This window comes from Hyperolius riggenbachi, chromosome 9, assembly GCF_040937935.1.
Source record: "Hyperolius riggenbachi isolate aHypRig1 chromosome 9, aHypRig1.pri, whole genome shotgun sequence".
Lineage (NCBI taxonomy): Eukaryota > Metazoa > Chordata > Amphibia > Anura > Hyperoliidae > Hyperolius > Hyperolius riggenbachi.
In genome coordinates this window covers 129,439,305-129,454,215 of record NC_090654.1, presented here as the reverse complement: position 1 = coordinate 129,454,215, position 14,911 = coordinate 129,439,305, and the positions used below count along the sequence as shown (strand labels likewise).

The window sequence follows — 14,911 nt, the reverse complement described above, 5'->3', positions numbered from 1 at the left end:
GCGGATAGCATGCTTTGTACCACCATGCAGTCATAAATGTAATAAAGATAAGTGGTTCAATAAACAGGGACCACGCGGCAACGCTAACCCAGCAGCAGCACACGTGATGGAACAGGAGGAGGCGCAGGAGGAGAAGGCCACGCTTTGTGAGACACAACAACCCAGGCCTTGCATGAGGACAAAAAGCGTGCGGATAGCATGCTTTGTACCGCCATGTAGTCATAAATGTAATAAAGATAAGAGGTTCCATAAACAGGGACCGGCAACGGTAACCCAGCAGCAGCAGCAGCAGCACACGTGATGGAACAGGAGGAGGCGCAGGAGGAGAAGGCCACGCTTTGTGAGACACAACAACCCAGGCCTTGCATGAGGACAAAAAGCGTGCGGATAGCATGCTTTGTACCGCCATGTAGTCATAAATGTAATAAAGATAAGAGGTTCCATAAACAGGGACCGGCAACGGTAACCCAGCAGCAGCAGCAGCAGCACACGTGATGGAACAGGAGGAGGCGCAGGAGGAGAAGGCCACGCTTTGTGAGACACAACAACCCAGGCCTTGCATGAGGACAAAAAGCGTGCGGATAGCATGCTTTGTACCGCCATGTAGTCATAAATGTAATAAAGATAAGAGGTTCCATAAACAGGGACCGGCAACGGTAACCCAGCAGCAGCAGCAGCAGCAGCAGCACACGTGATGGAACAGGAGGAGGCGCAGGAGGAGAAGGCCACGCTTTGTGAGACACAACAACCCAGGCCTTGCATGAGGACAAAAAGCGTGCGGATATAGCAGCAATGCTTTTTGCCGCCATGCAGTCATAAATGTAATACAGATGAGAGGTTCAATAAACAGGGACCGGAAACGCTAAACCATCCCAGATGTTCATCGGTCATGTTACTTGGTTGGGGTCCAGGAGTGTTGCGTAGTCGTTTCCAATCCAGGATTGATTCATTTTAATTTGAGTCAGACGGTCTGCATTTTCTGTGGAGAGGCGGATACGCCGATCTGTGATGATGCCTCCGGCAGCACTGAAACAGCGTTCCGACATAACGCTGGCTGCCGGGCAAGCCAGCACCTCTATTGCGTACATTGCCAGTTCGTGCCAGGTGTCTAGCTTCATGCCCGGTTTCAGGTCCAGCGGTGCCAGCCACAAATCCGTCTGTTCCTTTATTCCCCTCCAAATTTCCTCCCCTGTGTGCTGCTTATCCCCAAGGCAGATCAGCTTCAGCAACGCTTGCTGACGCATGCCAACAGCTGTGCTGCACTGCTTCCACGATCCTACTGCTGCTGGTGCTGGGTTAGCATTTCCGGATGAGGTACAGCTTTGAGATGCGTTGGAGGAGAAGGAGTCAGAGAGGTAGGTGCTGCTGTTGTTATCCAGCTGTTTGCGGCGTGGGCAACACCCGCGCCGTAGCAGGTGAGGAATCGCTGCCAGGCTCCACAAGGTTCACCCAGTGCGCGGTAAGGGAGATGTATCGACCCTGGCCGAACGCACTCGTCCAGGTGTCAGTGGTGAGGTGAACCTTGCAGGCAACGGCATTCTTCAAGCTTCGGGTTATTTAGCTGACCACGTGCTCATGCAACTCAGGCACTGCAGAGCGCGCAAAGTGGTAGCGGCTGGGAACCACGTAACGTGGGATGGCCACTGACATCATGCCCTTGAAGCTGTTTGTCTCCACCACTCGATATGGCAGCATTTCGCAGGCCAGAAGCTTGGCTATGCTGGCTGGCTGTTACTGCCACGGCCCGGGGGTCATTTGCTGGCAATTTCCTCTTGTGCTCAAACATCTCAGAGACAGACAACTCAACCGTAGCGCTGCACACCGAAGGGCTGTTGGTTGTTGTGTTTGATGAACACTGGGAGACCTCAAGAGCACTAGTCCGGAAAGTGACAGTGTCAGCATCGTCTGATGTTTGTGAATGTTGTGAACCACGCAATGGCTGGGCTACTGCTGCTGCTGAGGCGGGTCTGGTGGTGAGTCTGGTGAACCCAAGGGAGGCAGTGTTGCTGGTGGTACCCTGTCCTGCCGCGTTTGCCCACAGAGTGGGATGTTTGGATAGAATGTGGCGGCTCATGCTGGTGGTGGAGAGGTTGTTAATACTTTTCCCCCTGCTCAGGCGGGTCTTGCACACCTTGCAAATCGCCATGGTAACATCCTCAGTGCAGTCTTCAAAGAAAGCCCAGACTTTAACTGGCTGAGGACTCGGACCTCGTGCGTGATGTGCTGGTGCTGCTTAACCCACTGCTGGACGCTTGAGAGGTCATCCAAGTAATTATCTGGTCCTGTTCTTTTGGATCTGTGAGGGTTGTTGTCCTGGACAACATGGGCAGTATTGAGTGGGTTTTCTTGGGTGCTCCCCTGTGGCCTGTACGTGAACCGTCAGGGGAAACACCTCTTCCCTTGCCCCTCCCTCTTTCACCGGATTTCTTCCTCATTTCACTTATCCTTAAAGTACACGCTGACTGGCAGCAGTACAGTGGCAGTACAGAAATGCTATACAGTGGTGGGTGAGCGGTGTACCACTATTGTCAGCAGTGACACAGAGCACAATGCTATACAGTGGCGGGTGAGCGGTGTACTACTGTTCCCAGCAGACACAGAGTGGAAGTAAACACAATGCTATATAGTGTGGCTGAGCCGTGTACACAGAGTGGCATTAAACACAATGCTATATAGTCTGCTATATAGTCACCCCGAACAGGGTGATGTTCTGCAGAACCCGAACAGTGGCAAACACTGTTCGCCCAACACTACTGGGAGGGAACGCAGATTTTAGTACCTAAACACACGATACAACATGTTTTCCGGGGTCGGACTCTGAGGCACATACAGATGGTCCCGATCATCATCCTCATCATACAACTCTTCTCCTGAGTCTGACCCACCCACCACCTCTGCCACCCCAACATCCCCAGACACAGACCCCTCATCGTCCTCAACATTAACTTGGGATGCTGGCCTGAGCCAGACCTCCTCCACATCAGGCCCCATCATCTCCTCAATGGCAGCCCTCATTAATCGCTCTGGCGACGGACTGATGGACACAACGTTCTCCTCCGGGGAGGGCTGCTGCTGACCACTGGCTGCTGGGGTGGATGTTATAGCTTGCGTGGGGCGTTGGCTGTTGCTGTTGTTGGGAGTGCTGCTCACAGCGGAGGTCTCTGGGGAACTCATGTTGAGCTCATATAGTGGTTGACGGTGAGTGGAGTATTACTGATCCCAGCAATATACACACTGACTGGCAGAGTACGCAATGCTATATAGTGTGGCTGAGCGGTGTACACAGAGTGGCAGTAAACACAATGCTATATAGTCTGGCTGAGCGAGCGGTGTACTACTGTTCCCAGCAGAATCAGAGTGGCAGTAAACAATGGTATATAGTCTGGCTGAGCGGTGTACACAGAGTGTCAGTAAACAATGGTATATAGTCTGGCTGAGCGAGCGGTGTACTACTGTTCCCAGCAGAATCAGAGTGGCAGTAAACAATGGTATATAGTCTGGCTGAGCGGTGTACACAGAGTGTCAGTAAACAATGGTATATAGTCTGGCTGAGCGGTGTACACACAATGCTATATAGTCTGCTATATAGTGTCAGTAAACAATGGTATATAGTCTGGCTGAGCGAGCGGTGTACTACTGTTCCCAGCAGAATCAGAGTGGCAGTAAACAATGGTATACAGTCTGGCTGAGCGGTGTACACAGAGTGTCAGTAAACAATGGTATATAGTCTGGCTGAGCGAGCGGTGTACTACTGTTCCCAGCAGAATCAGAGTGGCAGTAAACAATGGTATATAGTCTGGCTGAGCGGTGTACACAGAGTGTCAGTAAACAATGGTATATAGTCTGGCTGAGCGGTGTACACACAATGCTATATAGTCTGCTATATAGTGTCAGTAAACAATGGTATATAGTCTGGCTGAGCGAGCGGTGTACTACTGTTCCCAGCAGAATCAGAGTGGCAGTAAACAATGGTATATAGTCTGGCTGAGCGGTGTACACAGAGTGTCAGTAAACAATGGTATATAGTCTGGCTGAGCGAGCGGTGTACTACTGTTCCCAGCAGAATCAGAGTGGCAGTAAACAATGGTATATAGTCTGGCTGAGCGGTGTACACAGAGTGTCAGTAAACAATGGTATATAGTCTGGCTGAGCGGTGTACACAGAGTGTCAGTAAACAATGGTATATAGTCTGGCTGAGCGGTGTACACAGAGTGGCAGTAAACACAATGCTATATACTCTGGCTGAGCGAGCGGTGTACTACTGTTCCCAGCAGACACAGAACAGTAAACAGAATGCTATATAGTGTGGCTGAGCGAGCGGTGTACCACTATTCCCAGCAGACACAGAACAGTAAACAGAATGCTATATAGTGTGGCTGAGCGAGCGGTGTACCACTATTCCCAGCAGACACAGAACAGTGAACAGAATGCTATATAGTGTGGCTGAGCGAGCGGTGTACCACTATTCCCAGCAGACACAGAACAGTAAACAGAATGCTATATAGTGTGGCTGAGCGAGCGGTGTACCACTATTCCCAGCAGACACAGAACAGTAAACAGAATGCTATATAGTGTGGCTGAGCGAGCGGTGTACCACTATTCCAAGCAGACACAGAACAGTGAACAGAATGCTATATAGTGTGGCTGAGCGAGCGGTGTACCACTATTCCCAGCAGACACAGAGTGGCAGTAAACAGAATGCTATATAGTGTGGCTGAGCGAGGTACACAGAGTGGCAGTAAACAGAATGCTATATAGTGTGGCTGAGCAAGCGGTGTACTACTATTCCCAGCAGACACAGAGTGGCAGTAAACAGAATGCTATATAGTGTGGCTGAGCGAGGTACACAGAGTGGCAGTAAACAGAATGCTATATAGTGTGGCTGAGCAAGCGGTGTACTACTGTTCCCAGCAGTGACACAATGACAGGGGGGACCCTGGCTAGCGTGGCTGGAGCGCGAACTACCCTGCCTGCCTACCCAAAGCTAAACCCACAGACAAATGGCGGAGATATGACGTGGTTCGGGTATTTATTTACCCGAACCACGTGACAGTTCGGCCAATCAGAGCGCGTTCGGGTCCGAACCACGTGACCCGTTCGGCCAATCACAGCGCTAGCCGAACGTTCGGGGAACGTTCGGCCATGCGCTCTTAGTTCGGCCATATGGCCGAACGGTTTGGCCGAGCACCGTCAGGTGTTCGGCCGAACTCGAACATCACCCGAACAGGGTGATGTTCTGCAGAACCCGAACAGTGGCGAACACTGTTCGCCCAACACTACTGGTGACAACTATACTGGCTACCTATATTAGAGACACCTACCTAGCTAACCTACACTGGGGGCACCTCCCTATCTAACCTATACTGGGGACAACTATACTGGCTACCTATATTGGAGGCACCCACCTAGCAAACCTATACTGGGATCTATACCAGGTGCAACAGCCTATCTAACCTATACTGGGGGCAACTATACTGGCTACCTATACTGAAGGCACCTACCTGGCTAAACTATATTAGGGGCAATTATACTGGCTGCCTATACTGGGGGAACCTACAGCTGGCTACCTATACTAGGTGCAACTAGACCTGGCTAACCTATACTGTGGGCACCTATACCTCCAGGGGGGGTGTGTGTGCAATTTTTACACCCTCGTCCTGGGTGCAATTTAGCCTGGAAACTGCCCTGCGTTAGTAGCCACCTTATGCTGTTATATTCTGTTCAGTACTCAACCACAGTTTACACAAACGCAAAGTCCACTTAAACTCCTGGGGCCTGATTCACAAAGCGGTGCTAACAGTTAGCACGCTGGTGAAAAGCCCTTTATCATGCCTAAACTCAGTTTAGGCATGATAAGTTTAGGTGTGATAAGTTTAGGTGTGATAAGTTTAGGCATGATAAGTTTAGGTGTGATAAGTTTAGGCATGATAAGTTTAAGAGCCAACTGGGCTAGCACCGCAGTGCACAGCTGATCAAAAGTTTTACGTTAGCAAAGTCTGGTGCACTGTGCATAAAGTTTAATGGCGCTGCTTTGCGTGCGGGACTTTGCAAGCGATCTAAACTTATCTAAACTTATCATGCCTAAACTTATCACACCTAAACTGGCTTTTCACCAGCGTGGTGAAATGGTTATCATGCCTAAAGTCTCTAACTGGGTTAGCACCGCTTTGTGAATCGAGCCCCTGGTGTAAGTATGTATTGCAGTAGTTGACGGGGAAGGCAGGACCTAAAGCCCCGTCTACACTATGGGATGTTGTAGCGATCCGGCGGCTCGATTAGCCGCCGAAACGCCTCTTCCGCGTCCCCGCTCGCCGCGCGTGCGCCAGATTCGATTCCCCGCTCGTCCCCGCCGGCGCCGCTTATCTTCTGCTCGATTCCCTGCCATTGTCCCCTCGCGGGGAGCGAGCAGGGAATCGGCGGAAGCAAGATGCGTCCTGTCGGATCTTATCAATCGAGCCGCATTAGCGGCTCGATTGATAAGGCACATCGGAGCCTCATCTACCCGTGTAGATGAGGCTTAAAACGAATGTCGCATCAATTAATTTGAGCTGTGCTAAAATTGTGTGAGGACCAGTGGTCCAGCTTCAAATGTTTGAGGGGGGGGCACAATAGCTGGTGGGTTGGGTGGGACCAATTTGGGTGATCAAAATCGATGTTTGTTTGGCGAGATTTCGATATTTTTTGCCTTACTCAGGTGATAACATTAAAGCAAACTAGTTCAACACTGAAAGGAACTAAATGTAAACATAAACAGAACTTTTGAGCAGAGAAGGTTTTCTAAATAATGGTGCTATTATTGAAGAAAAGTTACCTACAGATGTACTTGGCTAGATTTCTGACATGGTTTCATTTTTATTTGCTGGCAAGCTGCTCCTGTGTGGACAGATCACAAACAAATAATTCAGGCCCCCAGCCTGTATCTCTCATCTACTACAAGCAAGGGGAGGGGGGAGAGGCAGGAGGGAGAGAAAGACTATATATGTAATGTATTATCTTAGTAATGAAGCTTTGCTGCAGACTAGAGCTTGTATTTAACAGATAGAACATTTTGAATCAGGATTATCCTACATTAGCCTGGGGGGCACAAAGACTCCCAGCAGGGGGGCAGTGCCACGACATGCCCCAGTGTAAGCCGCCCATGGCGAGCACCTTGGACCTTGCAGACTGGAGTTCATCATGCCTGGTTTAGGCCTGGTTGTTATTGGCATAAAGGATGGTCCGTTTGGTGGAGCTTAACGGAATGGATCCTAACGGAGGTGAACGGATCCTGTGTTAATTAATAGGATCCAGTGCTGTCCTGCCCATGATGCCAAGTGCCACTTTTGCGTCAGGTAGCATGTGCGCTGGAGCCGCATTTTGCTCCCTCCCTGCGGCCGCTGATCATCTTACTTTTGAATCAAAGGCCGCTTCCTCTTTAAATGTCACCGGCCTCTTGCATGCTACTACTTGCCGCTAAACAGACCTCAGATCAGAGTGACCCACTGCGCCACTGTAACAGGACAGCGGCTCACCTATCAGTACTTCCTGTATACGTGCTGATAGGCAAGCCGCTGTGCTGTCACAGCGGCGCAGCGGGTTGCTCTGATCTGAGGTCTGTGTGTAGCGGCAGGCGGCAGCATGCAAGGGGCCAGGACAGTTATAAAGAATGCAGCCACTGATCCGATCAGCGGCCGCAGGGAGGGGGGCTACCTGTCTGGGCTGGCTACCTGAACTGGGGCAACTAAACTGGCTACCTATACTGGGCCTGGGGGCAACTTAACTGACTAGCTATACTGGGCTTTGGGGCAAGTATACTGGCTACCTATACTTGGCCAGGGGGCAACTATACTGGCTACCTATACTGGGGGGCAACTATACTGACTACCTACTGGGGGCACATACCTGGCTAACCTAAACTGTGGGAAACTACACTGATTACCTTTACTGGGGGCAACTATACCTGGCTACCTACCTACCTATACTGAGGTTGTTTTTCTTTTGTTTGGTTGCACTGCAGCTATTACATGCTGTGCAATTGTCGGGTGCTGTGCGATGATTCAAAATCAGAGGGGAAGGGGGGTGGGAGGCATCCTCACAAGGTTGCCTCAGGTAGCAAAAAAGTCTGGAACCGGCCCTGATAGGATCCATTCACATTGCTCTATTAGAACAGATCTGTTTGGTATGTTCCGCCGAATGGACAGCAAGTTTGACGAGGCTGCAATTATTCTGGAGCGCCAGACATGTAGCTTTGACTGCACACTTCAGCATGATAGCATACAAGCCACCACTGCTCCTTTTTCCTAACAAAAGACAAGCAGACTCTTGGTGACAGACTACCAGAGAACCTGCAATCAGAACCAAGCCTCCCCATCTGCTGAACCATCCTTCTCCATTGTCCTCAGCAAGGAGAGTAAACAATAACAACTAGGCCATGCCTGTGACAGGACATGCACATACACTGTTAACAAGCAAAACTCCACTTTAACTTGACTTTCTGAAGGAGACAAAACCAAAGAATTGTTGCAGTGGTAATTTTCATTGGACAGGGGTTTAACATCAAGCCATACGCTTTTGCCATAGTTCCCAACAGGTTTTCCAAGAAATGAAGAGCAGCTGAAGTTTGGAGTTGAAAGATAAATAATTAATGGCCTTTGGTTACAAAATAACTTTTGTAAATTGCGTAACATGCTACATGTCACTCAAGCAACAAAAGTGGTGCATGTATGTAACGCATTAGGTCATTTGCATAACTTGCTACTCAATTTGCGAAACAATGCAGTTCATTTTAATGTGGGCTGTATGCACACCTTAAGATTATTATTTTTTAATGAATCAAACCCATAGACTTCTGTACTAAAGTGCAGTAACCCTTTAAAGCCTTTCTCCCTTGCTTATTATCTCTCACTCTGAATACTCAGCAATAAGGGCTTTTCATTCTCCTACCTCCACTCCCTGATAGCCACCTACACTAATTAGTATTATAATGCATTAATAGTGTTGGCATATTCTGTAGTGCTTGGTAGAGTAGGTAATCATATCCCTAACTTTTCTTTGAAGGCACATAGACTCTATTCCTTACTCTAGCCCCTACTATAGCCATATTTAAATGTCCCTACCTTATTTCAAGGCCAATTTGTTGGGGGAGTAGCAAAAAAAATTATCAGTATATTTTTGGGATATAAGAGTAAATTGGAGTACCCAAAGAAAATGGGCATTTCCTCCCCTTTCCTATAGTCTTCCTTTCTTGTCACATTCTGTAAACCCAGATTTCTTGCTTAGACATTTGAAAGATTGTCACGCCCCTGCCATTTACTTGAAATGGGGGGGGGGGGGGGGGGGGGGGTACTGTGACTGTGACAATAATGCCTTCCTCCAGTAGCAGTGAATGGAGCTTGTGACATATTTACTTCCATGAGAGCAGGAGGCTGGACCTCTGTATTGACCCGCCTCTACATAAATGGAATCACAACATCAGCCACGCATGTCATTATCATATATTTTAGGGCAGTTTTGCAGGTTGGAGGGGGTGACCCTTCCTAGTGTTGGATGTGGGTGAGAAATGACTATTAATAAAAAGCCACTTTTGAATTCAAAGAAGCAATGAGCATTATTTTTTTTAAAGGTGTACAGCAATATCTTATATTTTCATTAGGCTCTCATTTGGGACAAAGCAGAGCGGCCCTAAAGGCGGATAACCTATTTGGTCAAGAAGTCAGATTACTCACTTTTCGTGAAAAAACAGAAGATGGGTCAGATCACTTCAAGATATCGTGGGGGTAAGAGATTTGTTATGATCTGTAAAATGAACATCTTACATGAACATTAAGTATGAGTTGTGACTGCTTCAAGAAAAATATCAGTTTGCAGTTTAAACCTTTATTTTTATATGTCACTGCCTATGTCCGACATTGGCCTTTTCCTGCATATATCCAGTGTTGGACATAGTCCAGCATAGGAAAACTGTCTGGGGCTGTTGCCGGATAAAATCCACAGTGCCAACCTCTTCAGATCAAAGTGTTGAACTAAATCTGACCTTTTGATCTCCGCCAGCCCCACCCTTCGCAGCTGCGCTGCATAATATAAATAATAAGTGGGTGCATTTGGGTTGTCACTAGTGATGCCGTTGCTCAATTTAGATTGGCACGGCATCAACCTATGTGGATTAGTGTCAGACAAAGTCCAACACTTTGATCCCCCAGCACTACTCAGTACAGGCCCGTTTTTAGCGCCGTGCGGCCCGTGCCGCCGCCCGGGGCGCTGTTGGGAGGTGGGCGCTGAAATGGAGGGGGGAGCCGGAGCCACGGGGAGGGCAGCCCGACCTCTCCCTCACTCTCCTGGGCCGCCCTCCGTGCTCCCCCCTCAGATGCAGAGCGCAGCAGCAGCCAGGGAGGAAGCGCTGTAAACAACATACCTCCCTGCGTTCCAAGCGCTACTCTCTCGCCGCCGGTCTCTTCCTCTCTGCCGCCTATACGATGATGCACACGCTGGTTCCTGTTAGCCGGAAGCAGCGTGTGCATCATCGTATAGGCGGCAGAGAGGAAGAGACCGGCGGCGAGAGAGCAGCGCTTGGAACGCAGGGAGGTATGTTGTTTACAGCGCTTCCTCCCTGGCTGCTGCTGCTGCTGCTGCGCTCTGCATCTGAGGGGGGAGCACGGAGGGCGGCCCAGGAGAGGGAGGGAGAGGTCGGGTTGCCCTCCCCGCGGCTCCGGCTCCCCCCTCCATTATGGGGGACAGCTACCTATCTAACCTACGCTGGGGGGCACCTACCTATCTATCCTATACTGGGGGGCACCTACCTAATCTAACCTACCCTGGGGGGCAGCTACCCATCTAACCTATACTGGGGGGCACCTGTCTAATCTAGCCTATACTGGAAGGAGGGGGCAGCTACCTAATCTAACCTACGCTGGGGGGCACCTACCTATCTATCCTATACTGGGGGGCACCTACCTAATCTAACCTACCCTGGGGGGCACCTACCTAATGTAACCTACCCTGGGGGGCACCAACCTAATCTAACCTATACTGGGGGGCAGCTACCTAATCTAACCTACGCTGGGGGGCACCTACCTATCTAACCTACACTGGGGGGCACCTACCTAATCTAACCTACACTGGGGGGCACCTACCTAATCTAACCTACACTGGGGGGCACCTACTTAATCTAACCTACGCTGGGGGGCAGCCACCTAATCTAACCTATACTGGGGGGCAGCTACCTAATCTAACCTACACTGGGGGGCACCTACCTAATCTAACCTACACTGGGGGGCACCTACTTAATCTAACCTATACTGGGGGGCAGCTACCTAATCTAACATATGCTGGGGGGCAGCTACCTAATCTAACCTATACTGGGGGGCAGCTACCTAATCTCACCTACGCTGAGGGGCACCTACCTATCTAACCTATACTGGGGGGAACCTACCTAATCTAACCTACACTGGGGGGCACCTACTTAATCTAACCTACGCTGGGGGGCAGCTACCTAATCTAACCTATACTGGGGAGCAGCTACCTAATCTAACCTATACTGGGGGGCACCTACCTAATCTAACCTATACTGGGGGGCAGCTACCCATCTAACCTATACTGGGGGGAACCTACCTATCTAACCTATGCTGGGGGCAACTATTCTGGCTACCTATATTAGAGGCACCTACCTAGCTAACCTGTACTGGGGCACCTACCTAACTAACTTATACCGGGGGCGCCTGCCTATCTAACCTATACTGGGGGCAACTATACTGGCTACCTATACTGGAGGCACCTACCTGGCTAACCTATAGCGGGGGCAACTATACTGGCTCACCTATGCCTGGCTACCTATACTGGGATACCTATTCTTGGCTACCTATACTGGGGGGACCTATACTAAGTGCAACTAGACCTGGCTAACCTATACTGCGGGCACCCATACCTTGCTGGGGGGGGGGGGGGGGGGCGCAATTTTTACACACTCGCCCTGGGTGCATTTTAGCCTAGAAACTGCACTGACTCAGTACGATGTAATAATGAAATAACACTAGTGTGTGTGCTAGGGGGCGAAGCTACGCTCACAATCTAGCTTCCTCACCCTAATTATGGGTCTCCTCCTTGCTTTAGAATGACGTGGTACAGACCTTCTGGATCACTGTTGCAGCCAGGGCCGGGCCGAGGCATAGGCTGGAGAGGCTCCAGCCTCAGGGCGCAGTGTAGGTGGGGGCGCACAATTCATTCAGCTGTCATTCTTAATTGTGTTTGAAGCAGAAAGAAATAAGAAAAGGAGATAAATGGAAGTGACTACAAGCCAGATAACTAGAGATTAAGGTGTTGGGGGCCTTGGGGTGCCTCTTAGTCTAATAGCAATCAGTGTGTGACGGCTGGGGTGGAGGGATGGAGGGGCGCACTTTGGTGTCTCAGCCTTGGGTGCTGGAGGACCTTGTCCCGGCTCTGGTTGCAGCTGCATTTTCGTGATCTCCCACATCCCCCATCCCCCATCCCCTCCCGACATAACACAAAAATAAGTGCTGGGGGGTGTGGGTGATTGTGAAAATGGATTGAAAAGGGTTAAACTTGGAAATGAACTGCATTTTATTTATAATTACCATTTTTTCACAATTTTTGCCTGTACGGTTTAATACAATTTGACCACCGTAAGACCCTGAAGCCTCAAAACTGTTCCTTGCCTTTGTTTCAGTTTGCTCAGGATAACCCTTGTTAACCAAGGATTGAACTTCATCCCATTCAGTAGCTGATACCCCCTTTCCCACGAGCAATCTTTACCTTTTCTCCAATAGATCATCAGGTGGGTCTATATAGCTGATATTGTGGTGAAACCCCTCCCACTGTGTAATGTCATGACCATGGTCCTGACAGTTTGCTGGCTGAGAACCTTGTTGCATTGTGGGAAGTAATGGCTTTTTCCAACTGCCAAGCAAGCAATATCTCCCTCTATGCATAGAATTCTCAGTAACCAACATTCCATACAGATCAACTGGCAAAGCTAAAGATGTCACCACCAGTGATAAACAGTGGTGCTCGGATACCTCTTTTTGACATCCGGGTTGTTCCGGATCCGGATATCAAAAAATCGGGATAAATCCAGATATCTGGATTCAAACCGTTCGGAAATCCGAGCCTATCCAGATATCCGAACTCATTATCCGGGAAATCCGGAATCCGGACTGAAATCCGGAACTGGCCTTTAAATTGCTTTCAAAACGTCTTTTATAGTAAATGATGCATGAAGCATCTTGTTTTTAAAGAAAAACAGCAATTGTTTATGTGGGGAGGTATAATACAAAAAAAAGCTAGTATTAGGCCCCGTTTACACTTAATCAGTTGATATGCATTTTTTTTCTTCTCCATAGCAGTGCATTGTGAAAAAGATTTCAGTTACAACGAGTTAAGTGTAAAAGGTGCCATTAGGAAACATGTGACTTACTTTGAAAATCAGTTGTTCTTTCAGTTATAACTGAGAGCAACTGATTAAGTGTAAACGGGGCCGTACAGTAATCTAATCCCTAATAACCTACAAGCTATACTGTAGCTAAGGCTGGCAGCAGGCCTAGCCTGTGCACACAGCAGGCTCTAACCTAGCCTAACAGCTGCAGCACTGAGTCTGACAGTCACACTGACTAAAATCAAAATACAAGCTAGCTAACTAAAAAACAATAAAATACTGGTGTAGTACAGGTGTTTAGGAGCAAAAACGCTAGGTTTAACACAGTAATACAGTACTAGAGATTAGCCAACAGCACTGGAGATGTCTCTCAGTGAGCAGTCACAAGCAAGGACGATATTCTTATGATGGCACCCGCCTTATATGCAGGAGGGGCTGGCCAGGGTTCCCCTCTGGGATCAGTTGCTAGGGCTTCGGCTGGGAGCCCTCTGATTGGCTCAATGACGTCATGGACGTCATCTCCATGGTTACGCTATCTGGATCAGGTACTCAAACTAGGTATCTGGATGAATTTCCGGATACCTACTACGTATCCGGATTCGCTCGGATAGTGCATTCCGGATTTATCCAGCTATCTTGAATCTGTATCCGAGTTCAGATACCAGAAAAATGTTTGGATATCTGGATAGTTCGGGTATCTGGAATCTGGATGAGCATCCCTGGTGATAAATTTCAGAATGTAAATCAGGAAGAGGTAAGATTTTACAATAGGCTAAATAATCTATAAATGAATATTGAAAAAAATAAGCAATTTTATTCATTATGTTATTTTCACTACAACTCCCCTTTAAAAAAAAAAAAAAAAATATATGGTCTGGCTGGATGGACTGCAGAGAGCTGGCAAGTGGAGGTGATTAACAGGATGAGGTAGAGTAGGTGGGGGCACCGGGGCCCTAAATCTTTCCATTTTTTTTCTTTCTTCTTCTAACTTTCTTACCTTTTATTCCTAACTCCTTTTTAATTCCTTCCTTTCAGCACAATTAACAACCCTTAAAGAGAATCTGTATTGTTAAAATCGCACAAAAGTAAACATACCAGTGCATTAGGGGACATCTCCTATTCCCCTCTGTCACAATTTCGCCGCTCCTCGCCGCATTAAAAGTGGTTAAAAACAGTTTTAAAAAGTTTGTTTATAAACAAACAAAATGGCCACCAAAACAGGAAGTAGGTTGATGTACAGTATGTCCACACATAGAAAATACATCCATACACAAGCAGGCTGTATACACCCTTCCTTTTGAATCTCAAAAGATCATTGTGTGTTTCTTTCTCCTTCTGCTCTCATGCACTGAAGTTTCAGGCTGCTCTTTTCTTCCTGCAAACAGCTTTGCCTTTGTCTGTAATTCCTCAGTATGTGAAAGCCCAGCCAGCTCAGAGGATGATTTATCCAGCTTGTAAAAGATAAGAGAGAAGAGAGAAGCTGCACTAATCTAAATAATACACAGTCAGTGTGCATAGAGGGGCTTGGAAGGGGGAGTTCATAGCAGA

General features: G+C 48.5%; 1 protein-coding gene across 1 annotated transcript in view; it reads left to right on the top strand.

The window, feature by feature from the left end:
- LOC137532688 (NACHT, LRR and PYD domains-containing protein 6-like) overlaps positions 1-14,911 on the top strand; it is a 138,507-nt gene that overhangs the window by 45,607 nt on the left and 77,989 nt on the right. Inside the window, exon 2 of the mRNA XM_068253504.1 lies at positions 9,632-9,755. Within this exon, the coding sequence (XP_068109605.1) occupies positions 9,725-9,755 (31 nt within the window). The 5' untranslated portion in view covers positions 9,632-9,724. The remainder of the gene's footprint in view (positions 1-9,631; positions 9,756-14,911) is intronic.